Consider the following 11,891-nt stretch of genomic DNA (forward strand, 5'->3'; position numbering starts at 1 on the left):
ATGGTCTCATAAGAATTAGAAAAGAAGTAATGCAGCAGTAATGTTGTTCGTTAAAAGTGTTGGCACAAATTGGCCATATTCATCAACCAGTTAACTATCTAACTAATTCTTAAATAAGACCATTCAAAACCATGACCTAGAGAGCCTCCGAATTCTTTTACCTGCTCCAACGACCGATGAGATAAACAAGTAGAAAGAAATTAAAAAGTCAAACTCCGTTTTCTATGACTAGCAGCATGCAGGAACATATATGGCGAGTCCCTCCCTACTCCCAAGCTTGTGGTTGGCTATATAGTATTAAAAAAGAGACAGAAGGCCAGGGGAAAGAAAGGTTGAAGGCCGAGGAAATGTAGGTGTAGGTCGTTGTCAGATGTGGATTACTTTACTTGATTAAGGGACTCCAAAGTCTAAATTAACTCAAGGCTTATCGCATCGGAATTAGTAACCTTACTTGACTCCACAACCCACATGGCTTGGAATTTATATCCAGATTATTCCAGATGCATCTGGACAAGCGTAAGCCAGTGGCTGTCTACGGTCTACTGTCTGGCTCCCGTCATTTTTTCAGTGTGGATATATGCATGCCACGCTAATTGAAACTTCTTTCCTTATCAGGCACTACCTACCTACCTACGAGTTCGAGTCTTTAAGTCTCAAGTCTTAAACAACATCAACATGGTGGGAAATGGGTGCCAACTGCCAACATATTATGTAGCTGCGGTGGGGTGGTGGTTGTAGTTCATCATGGAACGTACTCATCGTGCCCTCCCAGAGTCCCAGCCTGTGCCAACCCCCAGAACGACAACCATAGGCCTGTCGGCCTGTGTCAGGCGACTCTGGCTCAAATACCTGTGCATTCACATGCCCAAATGGAGCTCGATGCACCACCCTCTAGCCTCTGTGACTGACTCTCAGAGAAATAATTCAAACTCAACAATAATAGACACAACACACCATGAGCAATGGCCAATGAGGATGACCCTTTGGAGTCCTCCTGCAGCCTCATCTCATACCCTTCTTCCCAAAAGTCCCAACTCCCAACCAATGCAAACTACTTGACCATAAATAATACGTTTATATTACCAGAGTCCGAATGAAGTTGAACCTTATTACCGCATGCATTTCCTTCCTATTACAAACTACGTGCTACGTGATTAATGACATCTTTTAATTAACATCAGGATTCTAATTCAGAACCACCATCATTAACCGTCCCAAATATCAAATGAACGATTTGGAACGATGATATTTCCGCTGCCCCTGGACGATTTCTTTGCACACAACTTTCTTGATCTTCGATACAACTCAAATTTTATTACAACATAGTAATTAATATAAAAATGACGTGAAGAAGCATTAATACATACAAAAGTTACGAACTCGTCACGTACACAGAAGGCAACAAATCTAATTTCTTTGGCCCTCTCCACATGAATTGAATAAACTTGCGTCGCATTGAACTCAGTGTGCCCTTTTCTTCTTCTCCCCCTCTATTCTGAATTATATATATATATATATTTTTTTTCCTGGGCTTCTTCCTTCTTCCATGTTTAGTTGCTGTTTATCCGTCTGGCCAAAAAAGCAAAAGAAAAGACCGTGTAAACATGATGAGATACCGATAAAATAGCGCAAACAATCATTACAAAGCTCCCTTCCCATAGAATTAAAAAACATTGAAAGAAATGAGAGAAAGCAGACTACTATGTATTTTTTAATTAAGTACAGTTAAAAAAAACCAACACTCGACCACCCATGCAAATGTTCAATGGTGACAGCAATTATGAGTGAACTCAAGTCCCCAGGGATTGTCCTAAAAAGACAAAACTCAAAAGCTGTTCTACCTAAAAAATGGGCATTTTAGGAAAAACAAGGCATATTATCTGAAGAAAAGGTAATAAATCACCAACATCCATCATCATTTCAAGGACTTATTTGGACACGTCGGCCCACTTGAACCCTAGAGATTCTTCTTTTTTCTCTCTTGGGCAGCCATTAAAAATCTCACGAGATATCATACAAATGTATTTCACCACACCTTGAACAGGTGACCGCCCAAAATCGACAACGCTATGGGGTCCCTTGAATTCTGGTTCTGGGTCACCAACCAAATGGGCCCACCATTCATCACAAAAATCAAAAGAGAAATCCTTCTTAAAGAACAGCTCTAAATGCACCATGTGTAGTACGTACCTTGTTTCACGAGGAGAGAGCAATCTTCCAATGACCTCGCTCTCTCTTTTTACTGTCACCTTTGCTCGATTAAAAAACACACTTCAGTGAGTTTTGTTAGAAGGTCTTCTTTTTTAGGTAGAGTTCCGAAATCAGTCTTTCAGCCAACGAAATCATGCAGCAGTTGTCCTCCAATGTCCTTCCCAAACTGGCGGTTTTGAGCTTCAAAACCCCCCATCACATATCCCTCATTGTTTGCTTCAAGACCAAAACGGTGTGCTATGTTCATCGTGAAAGGTTCAGACAGACCTATTCCATTATTCTGCTGGAGACCCAAAGTGAGAGAAACACCACTGTTTATGCCCACTGTGCTCATACTAACACCTACTTGATTTGGTATATTGTGATATGAAAAGTTCATTGGTACATCACTTCTGTTGAGCACATGGGGAAGATCATTTCTGGTACGTTTTAATGGGGGATCCTGTGTCTTCTGCACCGAACTATTTTGAGGTTGTTTGTCTGTGGCGAGTGAATTTTCTGGAGGTGGATGATCTACTAGTTTTTCAGTATTCCGGTCTTCCGTTTCTGATGCCTTCTGAGCTTGTCGTGTTTCAAGCATGTGTATCTCTTCCACCATTGGCTTCCAGAGTCTAACTCTTGCATTGATGAACCAGTTGGACACCTGTGCCAAAAGTGAAAATTTTAACCACTAAACCTGAGGCATAAAATATTAATGATAGTGCACAGTTTTTAGAGAGATAAGGCAATGACTAGAAGGTTAATCCATCAAACTTTAAATCATAAGGCTGCAATACCAACTAGTTAATGATGACAAGTATTTCAAACGCCATAGAAATGTAAACTCTTCTCAATGATGCCCAACCTTCAATTAGTGACGAGGAACAGAGCCCGAAACTACAGCTCAGGCTCAGTTTGGAAAGAGTACAAATACAATATGTAGAGTACAAAACCTTATATTTTGTATTATTTTTATATGTATTTGTATTTGTACTCTTTCCAAACTGAGACTGGAACAAAAACCTTAAGAGGTCCAAGGGAAATGTACTGCAAAACAAGATGTGGGTTGGGGGGAGCAAAGGCATGACCACCTGAGAGGTTTGACTGTATTGAGTGTTATGGACCAGCACACAAGATCGTGTACTATGGCTCAGAAATGCACGCCATTTAGGGTTGGGAAAGAGGTCCAACTGTGCCTTCTCCTTGTATGTATTTACAATTTTACATGGATATGCATGTCTAATAAACACACACACACACACATATATGTATATATATATATATGTTTATATATATATACATGGATATCCGTGTCTAATAAATACATACACATGTATATATGTATACCAGTTCAATGGTCTCCATTAAACAACAACCAAGGAATCTTATACTTGGAAACCCGGTTTGGAGCTCAAAGTGAGTCTAGAAGTTCCTCCCCCGCGAATCTTATAACCAATTAACCCATTAACCACACTACAAGGTGGGCCATATGGAAGATATTGACACTAGGAATAATAACCATGTGTGATGTGGCCTTATCCAATGATTTGCCTATCTGATGAACTATCTGAATCAGCCACAAATCCCTCCATATGGAAAAATGCGTGGGTTCATGCAGGGAAGCTCCACACTATTGAATCTTGTACTAGAGAGAGAGAGACCAAGAGTAACAGTTGCAAGACAAGTATGACTAGTAATAAAATTATAAGGTAATGGCTGCCATTATGTATGCACCTGGCTCCTTGACAGACCCGTCTGCTTAGCCAACATCTGCTTGTCGGTATCAGTTGGGTAACTGAAACAGGAAACATAAAGTCTGTATCATATTATAGAATAAGGCCAGTATAACCACCCTTCCCAACATATAAAAATATCCAAATTTAAATTTCACTGGCTTTTCAAGTGAAATCAGCTCAGGATCACACAAAAAGCTAAACAACATATCACTTACGGGCGTAAGAAATGCTCAAACAACCATGCTCTGAGCACAGCTACTGCACGTTCAGGAAGACCTCTTTGGGGTCTCCAAATATGTTGGTGTTCAACAATGCCAGAGTTGTTGACTGGCCTTTGGCATTGAAAGGCTCTATCGCTAGATCCAAACCTTGGAGCTTCATCTTTCTCATAGCATCCCTCTCCAAGACCTTTGCTCATGATACAGATTTGGTCAGTAATGGCATTCTTCAAGCACTTGAAATGCTTTGACATCGTTTTGAGAGCAAATGACGTGTATGGAGATGCATTCCCAAGGCCTGGAACAGATTCAAATGATGCAACGACCACTTGCATTTGTTGGTAATACTGCTTGTACCTCCTGTATACCTGATGCCCAGTGAAAGGAAAAATGTTGAGGAACAGAAGCTCTTTAAAAGTATCGAAAGTTGAGGACATTGTCACAACCAATTGCACAACCATGCTTACATGCTAGTTCTTAAATATTTTGGATGAATTAAAAGAAAACACCTTAACCATATGCATAAATTGTCAGTACAGGTGCAACTTGGGACAGGAAGGGTCACAATTAGATACATTACAACTTATCATCTCTCTCCATAGGAGTATGGGGGGAACAGAAGCAGAGTAAGGAAAGTTGCACTGTATATCCTTCTCAGTAAACATTTCCTAACATCACAGCAGCTGGACAACCACGAGAAAGGAAGTGTCAAGACAAATCTATTTTATCTGAGTCACAGTGATTATTATGAACCCAAATAGATCATCAAAGAAACCTGCCTAATGTTCAAAATAGGCAGCTATGTGGAAATGGCAACTTAATATATCAAATGGATCTTGGCAAAGATGCAAAAAAGAGATTTTTAATGGTGAAAAATAATGAACACCTAAGAACTAAGAAGTAAGCCAATAAGCTAACTTAAACTACATTAATTGAGACTACGAAATCATGTACACGGGTGAGAAGAGAAGGCTCAAAACCTTTCTTGTAAAAATTTACATCGGAACATACTAAAAAAGGTTTCATGTACGCAGTGTTCGCACAAATACTTGATGCATTGCACTTCAAATACTACCCCACTAACCTAAAATTTCATATCTTCATCTTTTGTCACCAAATCAAAGATGGAAAACAAAAATTATGAAAGGAGAAGTGAAGGTTTGAGAAAACATACCAACTCCTACAACATTTTAAAATTCAATCTATTAGTTTGAGAAAACATCAACATTTTAAAATTCAATCTATTAGGGGGAGAACAAGAAAGATGTTTATGTTACAGTAATTAAGCAAACATGTAACAATAAAGAAATTTATACAAAGTGGTACACATCTCAAGACACCATTTTCTCACCATCATTGGGTAAGAAATTTCTACAAAGAAATTTCAGAATTATTACAGAAATATGACCTACAAAATTAAATATTATGTCATCTTCAAGGAATAAAATAACACCATCAATTAAAGGAAAACACCAGATGCTTGCACAAAGGTTTCCTAATTTCCTCAGAACCAAAAAAGGGTTCCAGGTAAGGATTTCCTTTGAACACAAATTAATAATTACACTATGACAGTTCTAGACATAACCTAAGTAATATTAGTACTAAACATGACTGGTATATATTAACATTTGATATTGACTGCATCTTAATGCCTTTTCTTTTCTCTGAGGCTTGTTCAAGGTGGGGGGGGGGGCAAGCAAGATGGGATTTTGCATGTCTGAGTTTGTCTGCTCTTTTCCATAATATCGCCTCAATCATGCAATATAAGCCAAGGCAGTATTAAATCATATGATTGGATAAGCATTAAAACACCATTGTGTTCAAGCTTTAAAAATTACTATGCTATGAGGTCAGTGCAACTTGGGCAGGTTTGGGTTGAGCATTTACTAAAATTTTACGGGTCCCAGACAGAAGACCCAGGCCTAATGCAGTGGAAATTCTTCAAATAGGGTTCCAATTTGCACCACCACATGTAAGACCAGACCTGAAACTAAAACAGACATCCACTTTCTAAAATCTGAGAGGCCAAAAATAGTTTTCCATGTCAAGAAGCATTTCAGATTACAGCAAGTTTCTCCAATGCTGCATGAAAGGATACTCAAAATTATTAAAGCCATTATTACTGACGAGAGAAGTTTCAACCATTGCAGGTGCAAGAGGCAGCAACTTTATATCCTGTTTACTTTTTATCAGTCAACAGTACATCTTGCTACTACATAAAGAGTTCTATATTGTGACACACCCTCCTAATACACTTGCTCACAAACCTCAAAGGAAAATGTCAAAAGCATAGATCACTAATAAACTTAAGAATACTTCAGAAACTCATTAATGAGCAAAAGGTTCCTTACTCAATGATGGTCCCAGAAATCAGGGTCTTGGGAGGGTAGACTGGATACAAACCTATGACATTTCTACCACAAAGTGGCTGCTCTCAGAATTCTAACAACGTTCCACTGTCAGCTGGAGATTTTACCATTGCACCAAGCAATGGCCCCTAGAAACTAACCAACGAGCATATATACAAATACTGAGTCTAACTGTTACATGAAACAAAACCAGAAGACAAATTCTAAACAGGCATGCATGATATCAAGAGGATAAAGCAATTCTACAAGGAAAAGAGGTCATCACCCAATATTGGGTCCATCTATATGGGGTCTTGGGAGGGGTAGACTGAATAAACTTTAGGATTTTTTGCACAAAGTGGCCACTCTCAGACAGACTCAAACCCGCATTCTTATGCTTGTCAGCCTGAGATTTTACCATTACACCCAGTTTTTCCAACACATAACATTCAAATAAAGAAATGATTTACCAACCCAGGGCTGGCTCGTTGGTGTGTTAGCTGGTTTGTTCCAGTGTTGACATGGAATGAAATCCCACAACCAGCACTTTGGGAAAAAAGGGGCAAGGGGGAAGTTCTTAATGGTGCATAGCACAGAATACCAAAAATATATAAATAAACCATTTTTTTCCAATCTGCAGACCTCGGAAAAGTGATACAAAACAATATGAATGGAAAGTGCACATCTAAAGTAATCAATAGTGAAACTAAACAGTATATCATGTGTAATGCATTGAAAAATAAGTGATATATTGGCTCTTTGCACGTGAGATACACAAGTTCCATCAAATACTTGAAAAAAAAATCATTTTCACTACTTGATTCAGCAACCCTATAAAATTGAATTCCTTGTTAAAAACTCTTTCTAATGAATGATTTCATTTAATTTAGTGCAAGTTTTATGGAATGACACTCCAGATATTGTTCTCCCCGTTATAAATAACAAAGGAAATTCATATTGTTCTCTTTTGCAGGTCAAGATGTCCAGTCCTAGTAAGCATTATATGATAGAAGTGTGGTCAAGCTTAAGATGGAAATAAATGCTCATCATGTTCATGTCAAAATACTTCCATGGGATACAAAATTTTTCTACTTGTCAGCATTCTAATAAGTCAGACATTATGCCTCTTGTCAAAATACTAATATTCCATAAGCAAGACCAACTAGAGTTTGAACAGAAAATCCTAAATTGCAATGCCCTCCTTCAAATTTCATAATTTGACTTGTTTATGGTTGATATACAGAAAAGTTGACATGTGCAGAATTTATTCTACCCTCATTTGACAGAAGTACTTCTAGCACGATCACATTGCAATCTATAAGCTTGATATTCTGCAGTTTTTAATTTATTTATTTTTGTCATGACATGCCACTTGCTTGCTCAAATTCATGAAGAGTTATCAGCATCCCCATGGCAGAACTTAGAAGCAAAACCATGTCACAAAAGGAATGCATGCAGATGGAGGAATTATGAAAGTTCTTTTTTCTCTCACGAATTTGGCAACTTGACCAACATAAGCGATATAAAGGTAATAATTTGACTGGTGGGAATTGTCATGTTTAAAGATTAGACATATCCTGCCAGGGAATAAGCATCAAGAGCGGAAGTAGAGATAGATCATAGAAGAACTGTACTACATTAGTCCCAGCTCGCCCACCATTAGAAAAACCATGAAAAGAGAACCAGACACAAATTTGATCCAACACTCTTTTGGGTTGAAAAACCATAATGCTTTCCATGTACGTTTTTTCTTTGGAGTAAAAAAACCTTTCATGTGGATTCCTCCAGCCACTTTATGCACATAACACTTCCAAACCTGGCGTCAGTATCACCCATGAGTTCTATTTCTAAGGTTGTTATACGCTTTTCTAGAACCAAACTTTGTGCATATATTCCTCCAATGTCACCTTTCCCAAAAAGATGAGAGTTTTCTGCGATCTCCATGACCAAACCCCTTCTAACTTGAACATAAGCAATTGTTTATAGCTGGAAACTACGTATTAAAAGGATATTTGTATTCCTTCCTTTACTTTATATTATTTTTCCATTTTGTTAGGCTGCAAAAGCATTTCCAACTAATTCAACACAAACATAGAGTTACATTCCTTTGTTTTCTTCTTCTATATTACTTCCTTTTTTGGTTAACAATCAAATTCCATGTATATTTTACTCGTCAATTAAATTAGACACTGTAGCTTGTACAGTAACACAATACAAGCTTGGGAAGGACTCGACCAAAGTGAGTTCGGAGAAGAAAAACTTGGACAATTGAAGTAAGCGAAAGGGTCAAATTGGAGAAAGAAACTGAATTTGAGTTATCTGAATATAACTCAAAGCCTAGCACGAAAAGCAAGATAGTGACAAAGAAACCAATCCAAAAAGCATACCTCATCGAGCATCGATATTAGTCTCGTTTTCTTCCTCCGGTGCTCGCTACGATCTCCACAACCGAGTGGATCGTCAACACTAATTCCCGCTGCGCTCAAGTTTTCCATGGTAGAATCCATCAAAGATGAGTCTCCGCAGCTTCTTTCCGCATAAATTCCCCGGCCGACACCACAAAATTCCTCCAAGAGCAGTTGCGCAGGCTTCAAGAACCTCGATCCCTTCAAAATCGAAGCATAGCCCGTAAACGGGCCGAGAGGGGCTGAACAGCGAAGGATATCGTTCGACGTCGAAGCACCACCAGTCCCAGCACCAATCCCTCGAACTACAAACCCTCCGATACCCTTGTCACCGAACATAGCGGACTCGTATCGTTGCAAGTTCAATTCTAGAGGAAGATTCTGCTGGCGAGTGTTGTGGGTAGACAGAGACAAGGACAACCCTTGCCCCGTCGTCGTCGAATCGGGGGTCAAAGACAAGGGCTCCGGCTTAAAAGTCACCACCTCGCCACTATGAAACGAATGGTCAAAATCTCTAAGGTTGTGCGTGGTATAAAGAAATGGGTTGCTGTTGATATCTTGGATGGAGCTTGGGTTCAATGCAAGAGAAGACTGTGGATCCAAGTAAGGATGATGAGACGAAGACGACGAAGAGGCGTTCATAAACCCACCAACATAGCCCATCAAATTCCCTCCTTCTTCCTTAACAACACAAGCTGGGTTTTGCTTACAACCCTCCCCAGCTCCACCAAGTGGGGGGTGGTTCTGGTGGTGAAACTCGGAAGTGCCAGCGTTAGCGCAAGTTAGCATCTCGGATGTTAGGAGAGATGGATCGTAAAGAGGAAGTAAACCTGCGCACCCTTGAAGGGAGGTTGCTGCTGCTTCTTCGCAAGTGGGATGGTTTTGACCGACAACCCTAAGCTTGTCTCTTCTACTTTGCTGAGGGACGTGAAAGGGTTCGAAACCCTCCGCCATGATTGAAGCTTACCTTTGAGAGAGAAAGACAGAGGGGGAGAGAGAATAGACAAACAAGTATAGGCAGAATTCAGTGGGAAGAGAGAAGGCTGAGAGTAGAGATGAAGAACAAGAAAAAAGAGTTAAAGGGATGTGGTGATGGTGACGATGAAAGGAAAGGTTATCATGATCTTCCGAGCTGCAGAAACGGCAGACTGGCGCAGGTTAGCTGCAGAGAGAGAGAGAGAGAGAGTCAGGAGTCGACGACGTAGAGTGGGATTTTGGGGGAGTGAGGGAGAGAGGCGACTGGCGAGGGGAAGCGGATTTGTGGTTGTTTAGTCACAACTCAACAACAACAACAACAAGAACACAACCCATAATCCATACAATACGAACACGCCTCCCCAGTCTCCACTCTCCTCCAATGAAAGGCTTTGGGTGCATAGGGTTTCGAGAAACCGGGATGATCACCGGCTATTTCCGGTAAAAATCATGTAAACTGCATTTTCTTATTTCTGACAAGATTTGCTTTGCTTTTGTCGTCGTAGAACTGTGGAAGACTGGAAGTAAGTAATAGTGGTGGCAGTAGCACTTCTTTATTTCTTTATTATTAAAAATTTTAATTTCTTTCTTTCTTTTTCCTTTATTTAAAAATAAAAAATTAAAGTTTTTTTTGTTTTATTTTTTTATTTTAGGGCTGATGCCTGAGGATCGATGAGTTGATGACGCACGTGAGAAGGCGGGAGCCAGGATGGTGTTAAATCGGAAAACTCAATTGCCAATTGCCAATTGCCAATTCCAAAACGGCGCCTTTCTTTCCCTTCCACCACCATCTCACGTAACGAGGTAAAAATCATTTTTTTTTCCTTTTCACTTTCAATTTTTAATATTTACTCCAAGTAAATACTAAATAGTAAACATAAATCCGTATCGGATCCGCATCATTGGATTTCGAGTTTGAGCGGAGTGCGATCTTTTGTTAACTGACTAAAATGACCCTGAGACGTACGTAGTCGTCTAAAATGAACAAACATCATCAAAACTAAACTTTAATTATTACAAACTAAATAATATTTTTCTTGTTGATAATTATTAATTAAAGACTAAAGAGTAAACTCTCTCATATAAAATAGTATTCATGGTCCTTGTCCACCCACTGGGCCCGCTTGATCCACACCTCAAATCAAGGAGTTCAAGAAAAAAAATCAAATTTGACGTGGATGATTTGATTGGTTATGATCGTTGTTAGGTTCAATGGATCAGAAGATTTTAAGGAGTTGAGAGGTAGTAGTAACAGCTAATAAATATGGAAATTAGTATAGTACCGGGGCATTTTGGTCAGTAGAATTGACTTAATAATCATGTTTTACTGCTACTTCCGAGAAAACAAAAGGAATTAATTAACCACCAGGGACATTTATATCCACGTGGCTTCATCTGACACATTAATCAGTTCAAATTACGTCATCATCGTGTCGTACCACATCATCTCTACTCTCTGTACTGTGCCACAAAGAGAGAGATCTTTTGCTTGAGAGAGCGCCCGAGTTTACCGTCGCTCGACGAAACGGAGGTTCCCAGTTTTTAATTAAAGAGAAAAACCGTACTCAGGAAAAAAAATACACACAGACCCCCAAAAAAGTACTTTTCAAAAAAAAAGCGTTACTTAATTATATTTTAATTTCGGAAAATTTCAGAAAAATAGATATTCTTCTTTCACTCACGAGAAAGAAGAAGCTTGAAAGTGAGGGACTGTTGTGTTGGGTGCGTCATCTTTATGCGTGAAAAGATCTCCTATGCGGTACTACTCCCTGCCACAACCTCCAGTTCAAAATATTTATTTATTTAATCAAAACTAATTTTGCATAAAATAAATATAAAAAAGGACTGGTGTACCGGGTTTAAATATGTTAATTAATTTGGACTGGAAGCCTGGGAGGGAAAAAAAATAAAAGGCAATTTAAAAAAAAATATTTCTGAATTTAATGGTAATAAGTCAAAAGCGCCATATTGTTCCTTCCCAATGAGAACTGTGAAGTACTATCGAGTCTTGAGACTCGG

At 39.1% G+C, this 11,891-nt stretch overlaps 1 protein-coding gene across 1 annotated transcript; it reads right to left on the reverse strand.

The window, feature by feature from the left end:
- Window positions 1-1,268: 1,268 nt before the first annotated feature.
- Window positions 1,269-10,243, reverse strand: LOC104597071 (BEL1-like homeodomain protein 9). The gene is made up of 5 exons (XM_010258464.3): window positions 8,880-10,243; window positions 4,142-4,512; window positions 3,925-3,985; window positions 2,191-2,854; window positions 1,269-1,569 (listed from the first exon to the last, which is right to left on the reverse strand). Exons 1-4 carry the CDS (start codon window positions 9,849-9,851, stop codon window positions 2,330-2,332), a joined length of 1,929 nt encoding a protein of 642 aa, XP_010256766.1. The 5' UTR covers window positions 9,852-10,243; the 3' UTR covers window positions 1,269-1,569; window positions 2,191-2,329.
- Window positions 10,244-11,891: the final 1,648 nt, after the last annotated feature.

Source organism: Nelumbo nucifera, chromosome 2 (assembly GCF_055504915.1).
Source record: "Nelumbo nucifera cultivar China Antique chromosome 2, China Antique-T2T, whole genome shotgun sequence".
Classification (NCBI taxonomy): Eukaryota; Viridiplantae; Streptophyta; class Magnoliopsida; order Proteales; family Nelumbonaceae; genus Nelumbo; species Nelumbo nucifera.